General features: G+C 31.0%; 1 protein-coding gene across 1 annotated transcript; it reads left to right on the forward strand.

The window, feature by feature from the left end:
• Positions 1-12,241: 12,241 nt before the first annotated feature.
• On the forward strand, positions 12,242-26,592 carry LOC109789563 (linoleate 13S-lipoxygenase 2-1, chloroplastic). The gene is made up of 9 exons (XM_020348544.3): positions 12,242-12,633; positions 15,840-16,108; positions 22,652-22,892; positions 23,690-24,013; positions 24,636-24,721; positions 24,811-24,921; positions 24,997-25,310; positions 25,438-25,704; positions 25,789-26,592. The coding sequence occupies exons 1-9, from the start codon at positions 12,279-12,281 to the stop codon at positions 26,546-26,548; spliced, it is 2,727 nt and encodes a 908-aa protein (XP_020204133.1). The 5' UTR covers positions 12,242-12,278; the 3' UTR covers positions 26,549-26,592.
• Positions 26,593-26,832: the final 240 nt, after the last annotated feature.

Consider the following 26,832-nt stretch of genomic DNA (forward strand, 5'->3'; position numbering starts at 1 on the left):
TCGCAATGTAAGCCATATAACCGTCGCAAAATCGTCATTTTCTTGTAGTGACTTACTGGACTAGCACTTGTACGATCCAGTGTTATAGCTAAGTACGTCTCGTTTACAAGTGACAACTTTTGGCACAAGTAAACTTGTATAAAATGAACAATTCAATATTAAACAACCAATACCGTTTTGTGAATATTTCAATAAAATGAATTGAATGAAACCCAAAATAAGACAGAGTAGCTGTTGTTATTGTGTATCCAGTTTTAAAAAATAGAGAAACAAGAGAAACTAATAATTACATAAAGTTTAACTAGTAGGGTCAATCCAAGATTGGTTGGATGGCCACTTGAGTAGTTTAACTTGTAGGGTCAATCCAAAAAAATAACTGGCAAGTAACAGTTGAAGAATCAATTTATGCTTTGAAAATATTACGCATAAGAAACAAAACCCATGGAGGCTAAAAAAGTGGCAAATCTTTCCAAAAAGAAAACAAACAATAACTACTCAAGCATAATATATATGTGAAGGTTGATATCATTGCATTGCTTCACCAAAAATTCAATTTCTATAAATGAAAATTCTGGGCATACACATGCATATTAAAATTGCTTACATATTTTCATATAGAATGATTGAATAATTTCAAACCTTGCCAACTATTTTTCCTTGAGGATCGATCTATTTGGTAACTAGTATTTGTCGAAGCATCTTCCCTAAACTAATAATAACAACCATAAGAACAACAAAATAATAATAGCACTAAGAAAAAATAGCACTAAAAAATAGATTATAGAGTATTATATCCTCTAGAATTCAATTGAACAAATGTTGATTCTGTGTTCCCTCACCAATTTGATGCCCTGATTTTGATTATCAATGTTCTTCAATCAATAAAATCAAGAGTTTTGACAACTACATTTTCACAAAATAGGAACCTCATATTTGTCATCCACAAAAGCGATTTATTATTATTGAAAAGAAATATATGTACAGAAGAATGAAATGAATCAAAAGATTTTGTGAAACTTGGAATTGATTCATAAATTGTAATGATAAGAACAAGTGAGGAGCATAGAGAGACTTGGTACTCATGGATGTTGAGGCGATGGAGTTGGTTGTGTTGTAACTTTCAGACCATAGGGAGGGAGCGAGAGACAAGCTTGTTGAGAAATTGTTGCCGCTGGAGTTAAAGTTGTTAGCCACAATGTTGAGGGCGCATGCAAAGGGGAAAATGTGAAGGGGCCAGAGTAATAGTTTTCGAAGAACTTCGAGGAAGCTAGTGTGTTTGTGTGGTGTTGGGATTGGATATTAATTAAGTGTGGGTGTGGAGGTGTGTTTTGGTTGCGGAGAAGGAACTGACGAAGTTGAAGTAAAGGAGAAGGGAAAATGTGAAAGGGAATGATGAAGTGGTAGCAAGAAGGCATAATGCAGAGAGTGAAGTGAGAAAGTGGAGTCTGGAGTTAGGGTTTCGTCGTGTGATTTGTTTTGAATATACTACATCAGTCCCTTAAAAAATCGATGTAAAACACAATATATCTACATCGTTTTTAATTGAAACTAATGTAGATATGTTAACATTTTACATTTATTTAAAAAATTGCCACCGCATTTTATTTCTACATGGTTTTTATGTCAACCAATGTAAAAATGGTGATGTAGAATAATATTTTTGTAGTAGTGGCGAGTAAGGACAAAGCACGTTGGAAAGTATTGTGTTGGTTTTGTGGGTCAGTTGTTGATCCTAAAAAGTAGACGAACATCTCATAAAGGGCTACCCACAGAGGATTCTAATTGTTGAAGGATTCTAACTAATGAGGAGTTGCGTAAAATGTCATCGTGTGAAGTATCGTGAAATGGGACCGTATTGAGACATCAAATCTAAGGGATGTTACATCAGATTAAGCTAGACTTTAGATTAAGTTTCTTATAGACCAAACTCAAAGTCTAACCCATTAACCGAACATCTACCTTATTTATTTATAAAACATCTACTACGTATATTATAAGTTAAGTTAATAAATTTATTAACCATATAATATAAATATTGATTAAACAATTTTGTTTTTTTTTTTTGTAAAACAAGATGTTAGAGGAAGGATCCACCTAGTTTAAAATTAATTCTTGGTAGAGTTATTCCACTCAATAACTCTTGATTTATATTGATTTCAACAGTCTAATTATTAAATTAAAAGTTGTAATGACTCGATATAGGTGACTAAACTTTATAGCTCAGTAACTAAGCAGTGAAATTAAATGATTAAGTCAACTAAACTATTGTTAGGTCAAAAGACAATCTTACATCCCTCTAATCTTAAGTTTTATAGTTAACAAACATAAAGGTTTTTGATCAATAGAATAAAGTTTTAAAAATGACTAAGACAAATCTTCTACTAAGAGGCAATTTGTTAGTAAGACGAATCCTAATATAAGATAAAAACTACATTAAGACATTTTTTATTGAAGAAGATGAATCAGTCATTATAAAAAAAATATATACATTCAATTTTTATCATTTACAATCTCTAAACAATAAATTGACTATGTCTGAAAGTTTCCTTAATAGATTGAATTTAAAAATACTTCCTAGATACCAACATTCTATGAGAAAGAAAGATATGTTTGCATTAGAAAAGGATAAGCAGATCTTTGCGAACACAAAGAGTTATAGTCAAAATTTATTTCATCACTACAACGCCTTGACATACTCATGTTTCTACCTACATAGTGCGAAAAGGTGAAAAAAAGCTTCTTTAATCAGATAAGAAGTGACAATTTGGTGAAAGAATTTAATGTAAGAATTTATTACATCAAAAAACACTTCTCTCCTCCGGAAGAAAATCTTAAAGACAGACGAAGCAAACCATGAGAGAAAAGCTCAAAGATTTGTAACGGTCATCTTCACTGAAGCCTTATAAAAGGAAGTTTGAATTTTAGAAAGAAGTGACAAAAATTTAGAATTAAATATCATTTCTTCATTATTTATGTAATCGTCTTTGTACTTAACCTGTTGTATCAAGTCTTAAAAGAAAGACGAAACAACTTTGTAAACATTTGTAACTTTAAGTTATTGGGTTTAAGCTTGGAGTGATTTCTCTATAAAAGAATACTCATTGTTTAAGTTTCGAGCGGCTTGCCTATAAAAGAATACTTAGTGTTGAAGCCTATAAAGACTTTGTGTAAAAAGAATACTTGGATAGTTACTTGAAGAGGCAATTCAAAGAACACTTAAGGTTGAGCAATAAGTGGTTTAGTAAAGAATACTTGTATCTTTGATAAGATAGTGAAACTTGATCTGGTTGGATCAAGAAATGGACGTAATCTTGGTGGTTGAAACGAACTAATATAAATCTATGAGTTCATTCTTTGCTTCATCTACCTTCTCATATTTGTTATATTACTACGTCACTACTCTGTGAAAAGTGGGAATTTTTTTATAAACATTATTCAACCCCCTTCTAGTATTTCTCTTTTCTCCACAACTATGGTTATCATTCTAAAGTATTTGGACATTCATGCAACATAAATATGTATAGGGTGCAAAAAAATAAAGTAGGTCATGCTAATTTGACTTGAAAACATAAAACCCTTTTATGGGGTTACAATAAAACTATATATATATATATATATATATATATATATATATATATATATATATTTATATATACATCTAGTACAAAATACTAAAACATAAAGACCCTAATGTCGGTTAAGTGTCTACTAAAATACAATTGTCGAAGTAGCATCAACACAAAACATTACCATCTCCAACAACCAACTCGACTTTTGGCCTAATCGTGCTCTACTTCCATAATAATACGATCATCGCAATCTAACAATGAGAAAAATTCTAGGGTAAACTCATAAGTAACAAAGAAACACACACACATATATATATAGCAATAAGATATTAACTATATTAACAACTTTATCCACAATATAACAACGGTCTAAGCTTAACTCAACAAATCAACAAAACCATTTCAACTACTCAACATGTTAACTTAACAATTTTTCAACACCTCAACACAATTATACAACTTAAAAAAAACTACAACATGCCAACATAGTAACACAATCCATTGTCACCCATTCCAACTACAAGATCTCTGATGAAGGACCATCCTTGGAGCTTCATGTAGGACCCATCTCTAGCTCCATGGCTAGAAGAGTGGAGGAGGATAGAGGAGACACCATGCCTAGAGCTATACTCATCATGTGTATAGAGTATTGACCCTCTCTTAGGCCTATTTTGAGTAGTATATGATTTATTATCTGTATTCCCATTTTACCCTTGTATTTTAGGGTACCCTAGATGATAGGATTTTATATTGTATTATCATTTAGCCTTTGTATTATGGGGAAAATTAGCTTAGGATTTATTTTTGGGCTTAAACCTTGACTTGTGAGGTCAAAGTCCACCTTTTTCTATTTTTAGGTCAAAGGGTATTTTAGTCTTTTAGGAGGAAGGGAGCCCACACTTCATTTAGGGTGTATTTGGGCTTGCATTACACAACCATACAACCCTAGATGCTTTCCTTCCCCTATATATACCCTTGGCCTCCCACGATGTACGCACTTTGGATTATATGATATTGAGTGAGTCTTTTGTGCCTTAACATCTTTCCTTAGTCACTGAGGTTCCACAACCTAATTCTCTCCTCTCTTCCAAGAGTGAGTTTAGGGTCTCATTGGCTAGCCTTCATATCAAACCTTGGTGGAGTGAGCCAATCGAAAAAGCATCCATACACCTTCCCACCTCTATTTAACCTATTCGCCCACCCTCATCATCTGGACGCCCAACTTTATTTCATCATCACCCTTGGAGGGAAATCCAACCATTAGCCTCCTTCTAAGCTTGTGAAGGAAAGGAACCTTCTCTCTTGGAAGCCATTGGTCACACCATGGAGAAGAAGAGTTCATCAATCTCTTACGACATAGGTGAGCAACCTAAGTAGCTTGACCCTATAGAATCACAATATTTGATTCCTAAAAAGGAAATCAAGTGAGCAATGTTTAGCATAACTATGCCAAGTTAACACAACATATGGCATACCAATGCCTAAAAAAAACTATACTAATTTTTTTATATTTTGCTACTTAGACTAAGAAAGTCCAGTACCACTATCAAGAGTAAAACATATTAGGTGTAGTCCTACCACAACATTAATATGTATTAATTAAGCCTATATGGAATTAACCTACCGACTACTCTCCAAATATTATAAACCTTTCTAACAATCAGTTAAGGATCCATCGACTTCATGCCTTACTCAAATTGATTGCTTCTAAACCAATATGGTTCAGCCTAGCCCCTATACGGTATCAACTAAGGACTTAGAAGAGACTCAACATTCCATTTCAAGACACAACTATACTCAAGAAAGGTTTTCAACAATCGGACTCTTAGAACACCATAAAACAAATACATACAATGGGATATTTCAACTTTAAAAATAACACATCTCCTTTAGTCATAAGTTCACAACATAGTTCAACATCATGCATCATGCACCCACAACACAGATCCACACACAACAATTTTTCATTTGCATATCTTAGCACAACATTACTTAACAACACGCATTGTGCACTTATCAACATAAGTAGCATAACATAACTTAATAACATGCCCTGTAAATTAGATCCTAAAACTCTTAAATGTGTCTTTATTGGGTATCCTTCTAATAAAAAAGGTACAAATGTTATCATCCTCAGAGTCGCCACGTCTTTATCACCATGATGTCACCTTTCATGAAACACAACCCTTTTATGTCAGCCTACCACTTCAAGGGGAGAAAGCACTTGAAGTGGAGGAGTTCTCCTTCTTGTCATTACCATATTTGTCTTTACAAGATGTCCAAGATTTGAGCAATGAAGCTAACATGGCCCGTAGTGAGGAAGAAGAGGAAAATGAAAAAAATTTTGGCAAAAAATATGAAAGAAGAAAATAACCCATTTCAGCTTTAGAGCAAGAAGAATTGTCTAATCTGGAGATGAGGATTCCTAAAAATAATAGTGAAGAGGTAAGTATTATTGAGTATTTACCCATTGCATTGAGAAAAGAAAGAAGGTCACCTGCTAAATATCCCATTTCTCGATATATTTGCACTAACAATCTCTCTGATAAGCACCGAAGCTTTATTGTTGCCATTGATGCCACAAAAGTTCGTACCTTAATCTAGGAGGCCATGAAAATTAAACATTGGACTCAAGCCATGAAAAAAGAGACGAATGCATTAGAAAGAAATTCAACTGGAGAGATTGTTGATAAGCCAAGAGACAAGAAGGTTGTAGAGTGTAGATGGATATTTATATTGAAACAAAAGGCAAATGAGACAATAGAAAGATATAAAGCTAGATTGGTGGAAAAGGGCTACACCCAAACTTATGGGATTGATTATGAGGAGACATTTGCCCCAATGGCTAAGATGAATACAGTTCAAATTGTTCTTGCTTTGGTTGCTCATTTTGGTTGGGACTTACATCAATTGGATGTGAAGAATGCCTTTCTTCATGGATATCTGGAAAAGGAAGTGTACATGGAGATTCCCCTAGGTTTTGAAGTGTAGAATGAAAGAAACAAGGTATGCCTCCTAAAGAAAGAATTATATGCTCTTAAGCAACACCCTAGAGCATGGTTTAGAAGATTTACAAAAGTAATGGTTTCCTTGGGATACAAAAAATGCCAAGGAGATCATACTCTATTCATAAAGCACTCTACTACAGGTAAACTCATTCTACTACTTGTCTATGTGGATGATATGATTATTGTAGGAGATGATGAAACAAAAAAATTGGCATTAAAAGAAAAATTAGCAGCCTAATTTGAAATGAAAGACCTAGGAAAACTTAAGTAATTTCTTAGAATAAAGGTTGCTTATTCCAAGAATAGAATTTTCATCTCCCAAAGGAAATATGTACTTGAGCTCCTCAAAGAAATAGGAAAGCTGGGATGTAGAACCTCAATAGTTCCTATAGAACAGAATCATAGAATTGGAAGTGAAGAAAGTACTCCTATAAAGAAGGCCTAATATCAGAGATAGGTAGGAAAATTGATTTATCTATCACACACAAGACCAGACATTGCTTATCTAGTTAGTGTAGTAAGTCAGTTTATGCATGACCTAAGAGAGAAACACATGCAAGCAGATGACAAAAGTCTCCAGTACTTGAAGTCAAGTCCAGGAAAAGGGCTATTGTTCAAAAGGGAAGACACGTTGACTATGAAAATATATAATGATGTTGACTATGTAGGTTCTATCACTTACAAAAAATCTACTTTTGGGTATTGTATGTTTCTTGGAAATAGTCTGGTAACGTGGAGGAGCAAAAAGCAAGATAGAGTATCTCATTCTAGTGTAGAAGCTAAATTTCAAGTCCTTGCTCAAGGAATGTGTGAAGGACTTTGGATGAAAATCATTTTGGATGACCTTAAAGTCAAGGTGGACAACCCCTGGGCAACTATACTATGACAATAAATCTGCCATGAGCATTGCCCACAATCTAGTACAACAAGTCCAGACCAAACACATTGAGATTGACAGACACTTCATCAAAGATAATCTATACAGAGGCTTTTTTGTGGTTACAACTCATGTTCCTATAGAACTCCAGATAGTAAATATTTTTACAAAAGGGCCCCCTCAAGGTAGATTTCAAGATCTTCTAGGCAAGTTGGGAATGGTTGATATCCATTTACCAACTTCAGAGGGGGAGTGTTGTAATTAGAGAAAATATTTGTAGAATCTTTTATTTATTTTTCAACATATTTTAATTCCTTATTTCCTTATTTTGGAATATTAGATTGTCACAAATAGGTATAATGAGAATGTAATATGTATGAATGAAAATAATAAAATCATTCTCTTTTTCAAGTCTATTATTATATTTTATTTTATTATTTTATAACACATTACAGATTTACAAATTGACAATGATAGTAATTTAGATTAATTCACTTATTATTTTTATGGGTCACCTATAAGTTTCTAAGCTAGTCTGACCTGGACCAATTTGGCCTGTCAAGCTTAGAGGTGTGACACCCTTACTACCCCAACACATATATAATATAATTTAATTAAAAAGAATAAACTTTCAAAGGGTTCGTAAAAGGGTTCACATAAAACTTCAAAACTGTTCTTTCTTCAATATAAGAAAATAACTGAAAAATAAAACTTTTTGAAAGGTAAAATTTTAGAGTTTACAATTTTAAAATCATTTATTACAATACTAAATCCACATAAATATTCTGTCCTAGAAATCCTCTGCCCCGATGTCACACTATCAGAGCATTCCCATAATTTAACTGTTGGCATTCTAGATGCCACTCGTAGCCAGATCTTCTTCACCTAAAATATCCACAGTTTATACGGTGAGAATAGAAAATATCTGTATGCAAAGTACATACAAACACATCACAATATAATCTCATCATAATTCATTATTTAATAATATATATATATATATATATATATATATATGTATATATATATATATATCAATCATTCATCATCTTCACATCTCAATTCACATTTAACATATCTCATTTCACATACATATCTCAATCCATCATAATCCATACCAATTATACAATTTACAACATCATTTCCATATTCATAATTCATGTCAATCTTACAATTAACAATATCATTTCCACATCCATAATCAACATAAGTGGTGTGTGTTAACTGTCTTACTCATCCCACACCATACCAGGGTCACGCCCTCCCTGTAGCACCACTTACCCAGGGGTCGTGCCATCCCTAGTCACTAGTGTGAGGAAACACATCACAATCACAACCTTAATCATGTCCATACAACATCTCATCTCATATCACGATTTCATATCACATACACAATTTCATATCACATACTCAACAGATAAGTCTAATAAAATAAGGGTTTACACATCCTCACGCAATTCACCATGAATACTCATTATAACAATAATATAAAACTCAGTTAATTCCCCAGTTTAATACAATATTAAATCAATAGAATTATCAATTTAATATAACATTCATAAATGTAATAATAATCAATAAAATTAGCAATTTAATATAATTTTAATACAAACGATAAAATCTCCAATTATTCCAAAACCCAACTCACAGGCACTTTTCTACAATTTCGTTCTCCCTCTTAGATTATCATTCTTACAAATTAAATATGTATTTCTAATCCTTAAACATACAGAATCTACTAGGATAATCAATTTCTCAAACAGAAATATTCTAATTTTCCCCAAAATCTAGCTTACAGGCACTTTTCTACAATTTCGCTCTCTCTCCTAGAGCATCATTTTTACAAATAAATCATATATTCATAATCCTAAATTCATATAGAATCACTTAAAACCAAGAATTCTCCAAACAGAAATAATTATAAAATTAGGGTTCTTCCTCTACTCAATTCCCTCATGTAACTCTACATATAAATAATTCCTTTTTCCCCCGTACCTGAATAAATAGGAACTCGGGCAGAACCTCCTCCTCTTTTTCCTTAAACAAGGATCGGAACTAAAACTGGAGCAGAACCTCATCCTCTGAGTTCCTCTTGGTCTTCAGAGAGAAGAAGAGGAACGAAAGAGAGAACAGAAGAGAAGAGAGAGTGAGAATGAGAGGTGTGTAGAAATGAGAGGATTTGAGGCCTATTTATAGGATTTTTCGCCCACCTACCACTACGGTCCGTTCCAAAATCAGAACGGCCCGTTCTGGGCCCTTCAAGCCTATGTAAATTTTTCAACTGGAACGGCCCGTTCCCAAACCAGAACGGCCCGTTCTCAGACCCAGCAGAACGACCCGTTCTCCAAACCAGAACGACCCGTTCTCCCATCAGAACGGCCCGTTCTGCTTCTACAATTTTGGCCATACTCACTATTCCAGAACGGCCCGTTTCAAAATTGAAACGGCTCGTTCTGGGCCACGAATTGGGCCTTTGGCCCACGAAAAATGGGCTGTTACAAGAGGGCTGGACTAAAATGGCATAGTTCCATTTAGGCCATCATTTTTAAGGCCCAACCTAGTCTTATTTTTTAGCCAACCCATTGGATCAGACCTAAATTGACAACTCTATTTATGTAGAGGTTGGAGAAAAATGACGATAATACCAACTGATAAGTAACTAGATCTACACAATGAAAGGTATGATAAGGTCCAACAAACCTATGTGATAATTTCTTGGATTTTATCGCCCTTCCCACACCAGTAGTGGATATCACATTCAAGAATACATGTTCCCCTTCAATAAACTTAAGAGGTCCCCTCTTCTTATTATCATGACTTCTGCCTTCTCTAGGTAGTCTTCATCATCTCCTAAATCATCTTCACCTTTTCAGTAGTCATTAAAACCAATTCTAGTGCTACCATTATTAATTTACCATCCTTTTACCAGCATAAAGGAATCATACACCTTCTCTTATAGAAAGCCTAATCAAATGGTGTCATTTAAATACTGACATGAAAATTGTTATTATAGATAAACTTCATCAATAATAACATTTTTTTTCCAACTTCCCAGCGCATAAAATCTAAGTAAATCATCCAAATGTTTATTATAATAATATAAGATAATATAATTATACTAATAAGATACTAATAAAATTATTAAAAATCTATTTAATGTTTTTAAAACTAATTATATTTTTAAAATTAACTTTAATATATATTCTTTCTTCTATTTTTCTTTTACCTAACATTCTTTATTTATTATTTTTTTCTTTACTTTTTTTCTTTATTTTTTATCTTTACCAAATATGACGTAAAATACAACAAAGAAAGTATTAATATTACATAGAACACAGTGAAAGTATAATAAAGAAATTATTTTCATTTTTTATACAATCAATATGCACCTAAATAACCTAATTACTTAAAAGACGTCCAACAATATCCGCTAAGTAACGTCTTCAATGTGCATCGTGCTACATTTATATAGCTAACAATAAAAAATTGAAAATATATAATATCTTTTAATCCAATCGTCAATGATATTACAGAAATCATTGAAAGTGAAATGTCATCCCATCACTGCTGCGGCTTCAATTTAAAATGAAAAATTCTATATCTTCCGAATTGTATTCCGAAAATTCTTCCAAAACCTTAAAAAGTTATTTTAAATTATAAAATATTAAATTAAATAATTATTTTACAATAAATTTATTAAAAAGTATAAATATTTTAAACAATGGAAACGTGTTTCAAATTTGTCGGCAGGAGGATGTAGTATTAATCCTCATTTAAAATCTTTCAGATTCGTCATTAATATATCTGAACGTGCAGCTAACTTGTGACAATAACGTGGTTCCCCATGTTAGATTTCCTTTTTACACCCTACACTTCAGCTCATTCATTATCTCACCAATACCTAACCCTACTTTTATAGCTATTTATATGGTTGGGAGGATAATCAACTTTATATTATTAATTTAAATATATTAAAATTTATAAAATCATGAATACAAGTAATTAATTATATAAGAAGTGGGACAAGCATAATTTATACTTAATTTAATACTAAAATTGTACAAGAAATTATATTTTTATAATTGAAAAAATTTCAATGACAAACTTTTTCAACACTTTTGTTCATCAAAATTTGTTAAAATTATAAAATCGTGTAGATTTCACTATTCATTGTTAAGTGAATCTTACTTACGAATATGTTTGAACAAAGAAACATTTCATAAAAAAAGAAAAGTAAAGTAAACTTTTTTCATAAACTAATTATTAAAATTAGTGAATACATAAGTTAATTTTTTTTAAAAAAAATTAATACAAGTAAATTAATTTATACATATATTAATTTTATCTTGTCTCTATTTTAGAAGTGCATTATCTAAATAGACCCTTATAATTTTATAATTTTAAAGAAGCATAATAAATTTTAATCCACAAAGCATGTATATTCCAAAAATAGTATATTAGAAAATTTATTACTCCTCATGCTGTTCTTTCTTTTATATTGGAAAAATTGTTGATCTAATACATTCCAATTTTTTTTTTTTAAAATTAAACTATAAAATACTGAATTAAATAATTATTTTACAATAAATTTATTAAAAAATATAAATATTTTAATATTCAGACGCTGTTTGGTTTCCTTTTTTTGGAAAGTGTAGCAACTCTCTTTATATTGTCATATGGTATCCTGCACGCAAGTAGTAGTAGGTGGGGTCCACAGAAGAAGACGCGAGAATTTTGATAGAGACCCCACCACGCGTCTCACTTAATTAAATAGAAGCAATGTTCCGTAACCAACTATATCCACAGAAACAACACCCCAACACGATGCTATTGCTAAATATTAATCATCGTGTGCACCAATTCAGCATTAAGAGTGCATTCACCCCATTGTGCACACATAATAAGAAAAGCACTCGCAATCGTTGGTTATTGAGCCAACGACGTAAACAGTGTAGTTTCCCAAGTGTTCGAGGGCAGAGAGAGGCTCGCATAGGGTGCACGATGACGAGAAACATTGGCGTCTCCAACGACACTAGAACTCACAATGTGAAGGCCTTTGTGACCGTGAAACCAAGTGCTGGCCTCCTAACGAATCTCGTTAGAGGTGGTGTTGAAAGGATTGAAGAGTTCATTGGAAAAACAATTGTTTTGGAGCTTGTTAGTGAGGAGCTTGATTCGAGTAAGTTTTAACTTCTTTTGCACTTTTCATTTCCATCTTTATATATATATATTGAGGATGAATTAAATGACTCTAAGAGTAATTTTTTATAAAATTATTTTACTTTATAATTCATGGGATATATTTAATTTTAATAATTAAATTGTTAAATTAAAAGTTTTTAATATATATAAAATTTACAAAATTTTAAAAAAAAATTTAAAAACTTTAAAATAATGTTTAAAATAATTTTTTGATTATCCGTCAATCTAAATTAATTAAATGAAGTATCAAATAATTTTCAATTTTTTTTAAAATTTACAGATTTGATCAATAAATTAAGAACTTTAAATTCAACAGTTGGATCGTTGAAATTTGATGTGAAACATGAGTTAATGAACTGAGTAAGTCTAGGTAAACTTACTCATAGAATAAAAAGATTCTTCCTCTATTTTAATATATAAGTTATATTAAAAATTATATAAATAAATATTTATTAATAAGTAGATTATATTTTATATTTATGATAAATAATTTATATTGTGATGAGATTATTGAATAATAATTTATTTTAAAAATATTAAAATTTATTTTATAAATAAATATGATAAATAAAAATTGAATTAAATAAGAACTTAAGAAAATTCTTAAAATATTTTTCATTGAAAAAATAACTTAAAAATATTTTCACTCAAAATAATCAATCATATTTAATATATAAAAAAATTAGTGTTATTTTTCATTGACACAATTATAATTTAAGACATAATTTATGATTTTCAGTTGTTATCAAAGATTCATTCCCTTAAAAGTAAAAAAGAAAAATCTTTTAAATAAAAAAATGGTTAGTTGAAATGGTTCTATATTTGTATTCCTTAATAAAAATTTAGATTGAATATTCATTTTGATCATAAAGTCACCACTAAATGTACTATTTTACTCTTATCAAGAGAAAACGTTGCTTTTGCTCTGTTGGCTAAAATACTGAGTCGATTGGCTAAAGCTTACTTAAAATGGAAAATAAGATGGAAAAAGATAATATTGCTATGTTTTTGGAGTACTTCTCTGGACGTTCTCATCCATTGCAGATCATAACTCCCCTCGTAACCTATTTTTAGCCTCATACTGTAATCTATCTGGCCCACTCAGAAGATCACAATCCTTAAAAGTCCAATTCTTTCGTTTTTGATAAAAGATAAACCAAAAAGAAAAGACAACCATTGATGTAATGCCACACTTTTATTTGCACTAGAAGTCGGGTATGGGGCCCCACTTCTCAACGTGATTCAAAAAAGTTTTAAAAAATTTAGTGTGGCATTCGTAAAAAAATAAAATAAAATAAAATTGATCTATGTATCAATTTTGTAATATGGATGTCGCATGACATACATGGACGTGCTACGTGGCGATCTCGTGTAATGTCACATGATGTCTTCATGTAGTACTATGTGGTATTCCGTGCGATGTATGGCATAACACATACTTCACATATATACGCGGATGACATGTCATGTTGACTTGTATTTTTGTTAATAAGAATAGTTGACAAAAAAACGTGTTAAAAGTGGACGATTTCCTTTTTAGAGAAATTAACAACTAAAGTTTCAAATAGTTGACCTTTTTAGTCAACCTTTATTATTTTTATTTTGTGAGTCGTGACGAAGTTTTAGGGGTATAGTAAAGTAATATCAAGTTATTTATTATAAATATAGGTGGACATATATGAAATAGTCCGCTACATTTTGTCCAAATTATTTTGGTATATATTTAAATAGATGGGATATATCAAATTCATTAATTAAATGGATTATATATTTGTTATATCTGTGTCCAATCTGCTTAGTCAATATATATGAATGAATATTGGTTAGCAGGTCTAAGAATAAAAAAATATAAAAATTGAAAATATAAGAAAATAAAAAAAAATAAAAGATATTGGAAAATTTGAAAGTTATAAATTATTGATAAATTCAAAATTAGATTGTTTACTCAGTTAATTTTTTTTGGAAAACATGAACTGATTAAGTATACAGAAAATATTTGAAAGTGTAAGAGTACACTAATGACTAACAATCATCATTAAAAAAATGTCAACAAAATCAATTGTTTTGAGTCTTCAAAATCAATTGTAGAACTGATTTTATTTCTCTTAATATTATATCTTAACACTTTTAAAATTGGATGTTGACATTAAAATCTAACGTTATCTTTAATACTTTTTATTTATTTATTTTTATTCCTTAACAAATAACTTTAAAACATTGGTTAGCACAAACCCATATTTTATTATTTTATTTATTTAGTATTTCATATTTTGACACAACATTAATAAATAAGCTTGCACCAAAAAAAGTCATTTTTACAATTATTAAACAATAAAGCTATTAATTAATAAATAATTAACATTTTAAAATTATTTAATGTCTCAACTGGCCAATAGCCCACAAATCTGACCTCATATAACGTCTAAGTTAAACAAATAAAACCAAAAATCTTGAATTTAAATGAAGTATTTTAATTTACCAACCCACTTACTCCATAGATTAAAAGTACCACTGAGATCTAAATAAGATGGATAAGTAGAGTGCGTGGATTATTATTATAAATCCATTGGCATCAAATTCACTAATGAAAAAAAATCCATATAGAGTAAATAGATCATTTTCGAGTCAATAACTTAAATACCCACCTCCAGTTACCAAGTTTGTAATTAAAATTCTTATATAGGAGTAAGGATTATCATGATATCATGAATTAATGAATGGTGAATAGTTGTATATATAAACAGCTCTTTAGATCTTCTCATGTGATATTATTGTCCAATAATAAAATCTCAACCTTTAATTATAAATATTAGAGAGATTTTAATAATAAATAAAATCTTAGAAATTCAATCAAATTACAAAATATATTTCTCTTGGTAAATGAAAGTTTTACACACTACAAGAAAATTGACATGTAGTGGCATGCCTTATAATGACACAATAAGTATTACTAAAAGGTATTTTTATCCACATACTAAATACAACATATGTTGATATATTGTTAAAAATTATTGGTATATGTTATAATGACACATAAAGTATGTTATTAAATTACATTTAAAATCAATATTTAAATTACATGTAACTATATGTTAAATAGATATATACTTACATATATTTAGTTTTAGTGACTCTCTCACTCGTGTTTTTACTTTCATTACCCTTTGTTTTCTGTGAATAAAGAAACGAACCAAGAGAGAGAGACAATAAAAGGTAATGCACACAAGACTGAGGAAAAAGATAATGAGGTGCATTATGAGGCCACATTTGAGGTACCAGCAGAGTTTGGAAAAGTGGGTGCTGTATTGGTTGAGAATAAACACAACAAGGAGATGCTCTTAAAGAAGATAGTCTTTGAAGGCTTCCCTGATGGCCCTGTGCAACTCACTTGTCATTCATGGGTTCAGTCAAAGCATGATAATCCAGTGAAGAGAGTCTTCTTTACTGACAAGGTTAGTATCATGAGATTTATTTATTTATTTAGTTACGAGGAAAAATGTTCAGATTTTAGTGATGATGAGGGCTTGTTTGATTAAAGTTTCTAAAATTGAGGTTAATTTTTATGATGAAAAAAGTTTGTATTATTAATTAAATTAAAAATAATCACATTGATATAATTTTAAAGTTAAATAATGTATAAATCAACAAATTTACTATACATGGTAATTTATAATTAAAGGATAATCAGATAAAATTATACCGGCAATATACATACCAATTACTTTCTAAAAATTCTTTTATAAGTTGAGATGCCTATTTATTCTGTCTTTTTTAAATTTTAGCCTTAAAAAGTACAGATTTTAGAAATTGAATGAGGAAAACTTCCTTAGAATGTTTTGAAGACTTATTATTGTTAGAAAATATTACTATAAAAATAGAATGTTTGATTCATGGGGCAACCACCTTGTCTTAAGGACTCTTAACATCCTAATTATGTATGTAAATTGCACAAAGCCATTTATGGCCCGCGACAAGTCCCTTGAGCTTGGCATGAAACATTGAAGCACTTAATCACCTCAAATGGATTCCAAACCAGTACATGTGATCCTTCTTTATTTTATACATGCTTCGAAGGCACCAAAACATATTTTTTGGTGTATGTTGATGACCTATTCCTTACTGGAAATGATACCCACTTCTTTCATGATTTCAGTGAAGCTCTCTCTCAACGTTTCTCCTTGAAAAACTTAGGGGCTCCATATATACTATTTTTTGGGTATAGAACTATTTCCCACACCTTTTAGACTTTTTCTTTCACAACACAAATATATTAGAGAATTCCTTGAGCAGTTTGACATCGAAGGGGCAAAACCATCTCCTACACCTTTATCCTAGTCATCTAATTTCCATCTTCATGACAGAACACCTTCTATGGATGCAATTGAATATCGTAAAATCATAGGGGCACTGAAATTTTATGCCTTACAGACTTGCTCAACGAGTTACATGTACCCACTTGTTCCCCACCATGACTCTTGTGTGATAATGTAGGTGCATCATACCTATGTTCCAATCCAATTTTGCACTCATGTACGAAATATATTTGATTTGATTATTACTTTTTATGGGAACAAGTTCAAGCTAAACAATTAATTGTCTCTCATGTTTCCACAAAAGACCAGCTTGCTAACATCTTAATCAAGCCATTAGCCACAACTTGCTTCATGATCTTACAGCCAAGATGAAGGTTACAGTTCATCCTAAAGGGGTGTAATAGATAAATTATAATAGATTATCTTTTTCTAATAGATAAACTATAACAAATTATCTTTTCACTACAACAAAATAGACTTTTAGTGGCATTTAATATGACTTTTAGTGGTAATAAAAATTATTACAAAATCTTTTACCGGCATTTTCACATTAGCCATTGTATGCAGTGTCGCTAAAATATTTAGCGGCAATTATTTAAAATGCTGGTAAAAATCCTTAATGGTCGAAAAAAGTGTATATCTTTTTGTGACATTTTTTACTTTCTAGTCGATGTGGGACTTGTAAGATGAGTACAAATAAATAATTACTTTATCTCTAGTTGATGTGGGACTTGTAAGATGAGAGTTATCTTTCTACTTATATATTCTTTTTAATTACCTTATTTCTAGTTGATGTGAGACTTTAAGATGAAGGTTGTCTTCTAATTATATATATATATATATATATATATATATATATATATATATATATTTTCTGATCAATAGTCGACCCCCTTAAGTTTAAAGATTATTGAGCTTGATAATAGTGAGTAATCTCATACTAATTTAGAATAATAAGTTATAGGTCTAACTCAATCCTACATAACAAACTTGTAAGGTGAGAGTTATTATTCATTTATATACTCTTTAGTTATCTTATTTCTAGTTGATGTGGGACTAAAGTTTTTCTTAATAAATAATTGTCGCTAATAGTAAATTTTGGTGTGATATAAATATATTTTTAGTGACCATTATATATTAGTCACTAATACTTTTATTAAATAATAAAACAAAGGCAATTAATTTATTGCCGGTAAATAATTGTCGGTAAAAATGAATTTTGTTGTAGTGTTTCTTATTAGCCACAACTTGCTTCACGGTCTTACATCCAAGGTGAAGGTTAAGTTCATCCTAAAGGGGTATAATAGATAAATTATAATAGATTATCTTTTTTAATGATTCAAACATTGAATTAAAAAATTTTAATGTATAAATTAAGTTTATAATTTTTTTAAAAATTTGAAAACTATTTGATCAAGGTTGTCAATCTCGAGAGTTTATGTAATCTCGTGGAGACTACGTAAACTCGTATCATAAACTCGTAAGAGATTACTCAATAAAAAAAAATAAAAATAAAAAATAAAAATAACATAATAATTAAACATTTTAACTCTATATTAAAGAGTAAAATAGAAAATTACATTAATAATAAATGTTCTTAACAAAAGTTCTTAACAAAAGTTCACACAAATGACAAAACACAAGTTCTTAAAAATAGACAAATAAAAAATTAAAACATCACATGAGTAATATCTTCAAATTTTCATGTCTAATCCTCTAATAATATCATCTCCAACTCCAAGGTCTTCATCATCATTTCCATCAACATTTTCCTCGGATGAATGCTCACTGCTAAGATCATCATCAAAAACCATTTTGTCAAGATGAAATGCATCCAAAGTTGGATTACTTAAGCTTGAACCTCCACCATCCAATTGCACATTAACACCATCACCTCCACCTTCTCCTTCACCTTGAGGTTGCTCAACATCAACATTCTCTTAACCAACATTGTCTCCTTCTTCAACTATCCATTCATCATTTGATTGAATATCATCAAATGGAAGAGTAATTGTTTTTCTTATTACTTTACTTTTTTTAACTTCAAGTTGTACATGACATACACCAAGTCATTCATCTTTTTTTGATGCAAGCGGTTTCTCCTTTTTGTATGAACCTAGAAAATAATATAAAAAAATATTATGATCAATTGATCATTTAATTTAAGTCTAAAATTAAATAAAGAAATTTGAAAACCATAAAAAGGTCATGAACTTCAATCACCATTTCAAATGAGCTCCAATTACACTCACATCCAGAAGAACTACAAATCAAGCTTAAAACACGAATGACAAACCTTTTCAATTCTAGACAATGATCCCCGAACATCCCCACCATTCTGCAGGAAGCATTGCCTTCCTACATTCCTTTGCATCATCCAGGCCAAAAGGTCCTCTAGTATAATGAAACTCAAAAAACTGCATATTATTTTTTTTTCTTATTGCAGGATCCTTTACCAATCTCTTCATATAGTCTAACAACCCATGCTTCACCTCATGATCATCATTTCTAAAATTAGCTTCATAATGTAATTGATGATTAAGATAATATCCAGCTGCATGTAAATGCCTATGAAGTTGACTATCCCACCTCTTATCAACAATTTCCCATATAGGTTCATAGCTACACAAATACCAAATGTAGTATATTAGAAATAAATCAAATAACCACACACAAATAACATAATTACATTTTAAATGAAATAAACTTTAGAAATCTTACCTTTTTTTTTATATTATTAAAGTTGCTCTGAATCCTTTCTTTTGCACAATCCATCTCCTCATATATAAAACCCATGGCCGATTTTATATCAGAATCCACCAATCAAAGGACTACCATAAGAGGGGTAGCTACTTTGAGGCAAATGGTTACATTCTTCCAATATGGACTATCTAAAATTATATTTTCAATTTTTCTTCCCTCTTGTGAAGTTCCAAACTTACTCTTCTTCCACTTTTCAGAGCTAAACATGGTCATCAATGATGCTTTCATTTCATGGAGACAAGATAAAGTCAAATAAGCTGTTGCAAATCTAGTCATACCAGGCCTAATCAAATCTCTTCCTTTTGTAAACTTTTTTAGCATGCTTCTACCATATATGTAGGTAGTGATCCTCCTCCCCTTCTTTATAGTAGTTTGATGAACCTTCAAGTGTTTCTCAAAATCCTAAAATATCAAATCAATGCAATGGGCAGAACATGGGTCCAATACAAGTTTTGTTAAGTTTGCATAAACAATTCTCCTAGTGCCTTGTAATTTGCAGCATTATCAGTAACCACTTGCACTACATTCTCTTCTCCAACATATGCCACTACATCACCCAACATCTTAAAAACTTTGTCATTAGTTTTTGAGATATCAGAAGTATCTAATGAATATAAAAATACAGTACCTTTTGGACTATTCACTAAAAAATTACAAATAGATCGCCTTTTTCTATCTGTCCACCCATCAAACATAATTGAGCAACCAGTTCTCTTCCACTCCTCCTTATATTCTTCAAGTAATAAATTGGTGTTCTGGACTGCTTATTTCAAGAGCTTCTCTCTAATATCATGGTAAGATGGAGGTTTATAGCCAATTCTATATTTTCCAATCATGTCACACATTTTTGCAAATGCTGGATTTTTAATAACATTGAATGGAATGGTACTTGTGTAAAAAAATTCAGCAACTTGAGCATCAACTTCTTCTTTATATCCCTTTTTCATCATTTGATTTATAGTTGCTTGAACTCCTCCTCCACTACTGGTAAGAACTTTTCCTTTTCCTTTGGACCACAACATCCTTTAATTATTTGTCTCTAAGGCCACCCCCTGACTTTGTTGTTCCTCAACTTCTTCTTCATCAATACTATTCAATCTTCTTTTCTTCAATGATGCCTCTTTAGCCTCCACAATAATTTTTAACATAAGTAACTTAATTTCTTCGCACACTGAAGCACAAGGCTTTGAATCTTCTCTAGTCCCTGCAAAGATGATGCTTGAATCTAGTAATTCCTCCACTCACAATCTTTGAGCAATAATTACATTTAACTTTTCTTGCATTGCCGTGAACATCTGTCCCATGCTTCCACCCAATATCTGACCTGTTTCCTAGAGCATTTCTATTTCTAGCAACATAGAAGGCTACTCCTGATCCACTATCAGCAGAATTTGATCCAGTCCCATACATGATTATAGTAGAAATCACTATAAATAGAATCAGAAATGATAATCAAAGTTGCAATCAGAAGCAAGTTAACAATGATTCAATGAATCACAAAAAAATAAGTAAAATTTAAAACCCTAACCAAAGTTGGTTCGCACAGAAGTGATTCGCGCACAGAGAAGATAGCGGAGCCGCATGATTTGCCTTTGTCGTGGACTTGTGGAGAAAAAGACAGTGGAGGCGCACGGAGGAGAAAAAGACAGCAAAGGCGCACAGAGGAGAAGGAGACAACGGAGGCGCGCAGAGGAGAAGGAGACGGCGGAGGCGCGCGGAGGAGAAGGAGACAACGCGGAGGCGCGCGGAGGAGAAGGAGAGCGCGAAGGCGCGCGAAGGAGAAGGAGACAACGTGGAGGAGAATGAGACACGGAGGAGAAGAACACAATGTTTGTGCACTCGTTCGAGAGAGAAAATGAGAGCACCAGTGCCCTAACACAAAACGAGTGTTTTGTGTAAGTGAAAAAAAAAGTGATTTCTTAAACTTGGAACTGATCTCGCGAGATTACACGAGATCATCGAGATTACTTCGAGATTACTCAAAAACGAGTTTACTCCCGAGTTATACAAGTAAGTTGTCCTAATCTCGTAAACTCATACGAGTTTACGAGTTATCACTAGAGATTGACAACCATGTATTTGATATCTCATTATTAAATTCAAATCAACGTATTAAATGCTTTTTTGATTATCTTTCCATTTGAATTAATGAAATAAATTATCAAATAGTTCTTATATTTTTTTAAAAATTTGTAAACTTGATCTATACATAAGAACTTTTAATTTAATAGTTAAAAATCGTTAAAACTTGATGTAGAATATGATTTATTGAGTAAAACAAGTCTAATTAAACTTACTTTTGGAGTGAATAGATCCCTCCTCATATATATATATATATATAATATAATATAATCCTATTTTTGATCAATAATTGAAAGAAAATTACTTTGCTCCTAAGGACATAAGCACAATATCAAACCTTATTAAACCGATATTTATGTGTTTATTTAGGTTCTTTAGATTCTTGTTGTGGTGTAACAAAAATTTAATTATCTAACTAGCAATATTGGCCAACATAAATGTTAAGAATATGCATAAATATATTTTGTATACAAAGATGAAATTTAGTTTTTTTTTAATAAGAATTTGTTATTTATGTTTTAAGTATTTAGATTTAAAGATATTAACAAATTATTTTGACTATTTTAGGCTTTGTTTTCTCTCTTAAGAATAGGATGCTATTGATTTTTTGAATTCTTGTATTACAATTTTATTTTGTATATAGAGAACTCATGAATAAAAATATAACATGCTCCTTTTAAAAATATTTTTATACAAAATACAAATAAAAGAAAACAAATTAATGTTCAATAAAGAGAATATCACAAGACAATGATACAAAATGCATTCCTCTTTTTAGAACAAAAAATTATACTATAGTGTTCTTATGGTTAACTAATTCATTTGTATTTGAAATAGTGTTACTTGTCATCAAAAACACCAAGTGGGTTGAGAAGGCTCAGAGAAGAGGAGTTGGGGCGATTAAGAGGGAATGGAGAAGGGGAGCGCAAGAGCTTTGACAGAATATATGATTATGATGTATACAATGATCTTGGGGATCCCGATTCCAACACTGACCTCCGAAGGCCTGTTCTTGGTGGCACCAAACAACATCCATATCCAAGGCGGTGTCGTACGGGTCGAACGCACTCTAATTCAGGTCATTTATGCTAATGTGACATTTTTCATTTGACCATAAACATCATCATTTAATATAAAAAATACTAATGAGGATGTGTTTAAATATAGTTGGAAATGCTTCTAAAAGTTGGTTAAAATGTACAAGTTGCAATAGGTTTAAATAGTTTATAGGAATTCATAAGTTTAAACTAGTAACTCATTAAATATTGTCATATAGTAAGTCAAAAAATAGTTTTTGTTTAGTTATTCATGGGATATTGGATTTTTTTTTATTTGTTACCACCTTTTTTTTTCCCATCCTTTTCTGGCCTATATATTTTGAAATAACTTTTCATAAATCTTTTATATCAATTTTTTTACTTCAACAATATGAATGTTATTTCTATCAACACGTGTACTCTTCTTATTTCTTCTAGTTTAATAACAAAATCAATTGGAAATGAGATCTTTCAAGTTATAAAGATAGATGCAAATAACATTGATGTGTTTCTCAATGTGTTTGGAACAATAGAATTTTAAGAATAACTAAAAATGAAATAGTAGATATTGGAAAAAATGTATAAATGTATATTCTTTGATGTTTGTTTAATTGTTTTAAGCTTTAAATGGCATAGTAATTAGTTATCATTTCTAAAATTAGATTTTCACTAAGACCAAGTTTAATCTCTAAGTAACTAATTCGTAGCTTTAATCATTTCTTTGTTTACTTTTCTTTTATACTATTTATTATGGTGGAAAGATTTAAAGTTTTGAAGATGACAGTTAACAAAATTTTCTTTTCTATTTTAATTTGTTATTATTGTTGTTGTTTAACAGACCCATCATTTGAGAAGAGAAGTTCAAGTTTCTATGTTCCTCGTGATGAGACATTTTCTGATATAAAACAGTCACAATTCACAATGACATCAATATCCTCAGGACTTAGTGCAATTTCAGAATTCTTTGATGCAATTCTCATTGACCAAAATCTTGGATTTAGAAGCTTTGAAGACATAGACACTATCTACAAAGAAGGGTTTCAGTTACCATCTCTTGAAGATAATGGCTTAACATTTCTACAAAGCACCATTCCTAGGTTAATCAAGACTGCTAATGATAGCAAAAACCTTTTACGCTTTGACGCCCCAGAAACAATTAAAAGTAAGCACATTTATAAATACATTAAAAATGCTTGTTATGGTCTAATATACTCTGCAAATTATTGATCCAAATGTAGTATAAATATTGAATAAGTACATGATGAGATAAACTAATAATTTTTTTTTGGCCCTAGATGGTAGATATTATTGTTGTTAAGGAATATTTTTCTTAAAATATTAACGATTTATGTTAAGGCTTAATATTTATTTTTATTCTCTAATAAGCCTTCTTCGGTTATAATCCTTTGAAATTGAAGTTTGAATAAAGCATAAGGTCACTCCATGCTCTAATGAAATTTACCTTTAGTGTCATACTAGATACTTTTATTTTCTCGCAAATATAGTAATGTATTATTTTATTATGATCAAAGCCTTGAACATTTATGGACAACATGCGTTAAGTACTCTTAATCACTTCATTATTGATAACTCAATACTTCGTTTGAATCTAACAATTAGATGATTGCAGGGAGAATTATGGTTATGTCCATCACCTTTATTGGGATCTTTGGTTAATATAGTGAACCAAAGTTCAAGTGGTTGACAAAAAATTACTTAATATTAAGATACCACAAAATGAAAATTTTTTCTATCTAAGATGATTGTGATTTTTGGAAATGTAGGGGACAAATTCTTTTGGTTTTCAGATGAGGAATTTGCTAGGGAGACTTTGGCAGGGGTGAACCCATATAGCATCAAATTGGTCAAGGTAAGAAATTTTGCAAATATGATTACTACCCTCACAATGTCATTATTTATTAAGGATCTCAATGTTTTCTTGGTATATTTACGATGTAGGAATGGCCTCTAAGAAGTAAACTAGAACCCCAAATCTATGGTCCACCAGAATCAGCTATCACCAGAGAAGTCATTGAACCACAAATAATTGGTTATGGCACAATTGAAGAGGTACCAAAGTATTTATGACTAAAATAAATTTAGAATGTGTTATGTTTAAAAGTTGTTTACTTTCAATACATGTAGGCCATTAAAGAGAAGAAGTTGTACATGTTAGACTACCATGATTTATTTATACCTTACGTAAGCAAAGTGAGAAAGATAAAAGGGACCACATTATATGGATCACGAACATTATTCTTTCTCACTAAACAAGGCACATTGAAGCCACTAGCTATTGAGCTCACTAGACCTCCTATGGATGGCAAGCCACAATGGAAGCAAGTTTTTACTCCCGCTTCTCATTGTATTTCTGATTCAACCAATCTTTGGCTTTGGAGGCTTGCCAAAGCTCATGTTATTGCCCATGATTCTGGTTATCATGAACTTGTAAATCATTGGTGAGTATAATCATATCATTTTCTTCCATATTGTAGTTTGAGTTACATTGACTCTACCAATTGGTTTGAAAAGTTCAAAGTCTTAAGTGATTCAGTACTAATTTAAGTAAATTATCAATTTTTGTAGGTTAAGAACTCATGCTGTCATGGAACCATTTGTCATTGCAACAAATAGGCATCTTAGCACTTTGCATCCAATCTACAAAATACTGCAACCACATCTAAGATATACCTTGGCTATCAATTCGCTTGCTCGTGAAATTCTTATCAATGCAAATGGGATCATTGAAAACTCATTTTCGCCTAATAAATATTCAATGGAGTTAAGCTCTGTGGCATATGATCAATTTTGGCGATTTGATTTGCAAGCACTTCCTAATGATCTTATTGATAGGTATTATATGTATAGATGCTTTATGATTTCTTGTGCTTTTCATTTTAGAACAACATTTATTTGAATTAATTACTATTGTTTTAGAGGAATGGCTGAAGTAGATGATAGTGCACCACATGGCCTAAAGCTAGCAATTGAAGACTACCCTTTTGCTAATGATGGTCTCCTCATATGGGATGCTATCAAACAATGGGTCACGGAGTATGTCAACCATTACTATCCAAACTCAAGCACCATAGAATCTGACCATGAGCTCCAATCATGGTGGAGAGAAATTCGAATAGTGGGTCATGGAGACAAATCTGAGGAACCATGGTGGCCAAATCTTAAAACACCAAAAGATCTTATTGACATCATCAACACCGTAACTTGGACAGCATCTGCTCACCATGCAGCTGTAAACTTTGGTCAATATACTTATGGAGGCTATTTTCCTAATCGACCCAATATTATTAGAAACAAAATGCCTACAGAAGACCCTTCTAAGGAAGAATGGGAAAATTTTCTAAACAAACCTGAGCAAACTCTTTTGGAGTGTTTCCCATCACAAATCCAAGCAATTACAATGATGGTAGTTTTTAACATTTTATCATACCATTCCCCAGATGAAGAGTATATTGGGCAATACATGAATCCAGCATGGGCTGAAAATCTAACTATAAAGACGGCTTTTGAAAGGTTTCATAAAAGACTAGAAGAAATTGAAGGCATTATAGACTCGAGGAATGCAAATCGTAATTTGAAAAATAGGCATGGTGTTGGGTTAGTACCTTATGAGCAAATGAAACCATTTTCAGGGCCTGGAATAACAGGAAAAGGAATTCCAAATAGTGTATCCATTTAAAGACTGATGCATTTAAATATTAAAATATAATTTTTCTTTTACAATATTTGGTTCATTATTCTTCAGAATATATATTGATATTAAAGGTTTTGTATCCTAATTCCACATATTTAGTAAGCACAAATTATATTGTACTATAGTAGATCTTAAATAAATTTGGTTATACAATAGTTTGAAATAAACATTATATTTTCACTTAACTTCATGAAAATTGTATTCCTTTTCCATAAGTGATAAGAGAGAAAACAAAAATATATGATGAACTCTGTGTGTGTAAATTACAC

The sequence above is a fragment of the Cajanus cajan genome, chromosome 1, assembly GCF_000230855.2.
Source record: "Cajanus cajan strain Asha chromosome 1, NIPB_CcT2T_4, whole genome shotgun sequence".
Lineage (NCBI taxonomy): Eukaryota > Viridiplantae > Streptophyta > Magnoliopsida > Fabales > Fabaceae > Cajanus > Cajanus cajan.

Bases quoted from the DNA above. Each gene is read 5' to 3' on its own strand.
- LOC109789563 (XM_020348544.3), top strand. From the start codon at position 12,279: ATGCTATTGCTAAATATTAATCATCGTGTGCACCAATTCAGCATTAAG. The intron at 24,722-24,810 runs GTAAGAAATTTT...TTTACGATGTAG, and splicing joins ATAGCATCAAATTGGTCAAG to GAATGGCCTCTAAGAAGTAA. The intron at 24,922-24,996 runs GTACCAAAGTAT...CAATACATGTAG, and splicing joins GTTATGGCACAATTGAAGAG to GCCATTAAAGAGAAGAAGTT.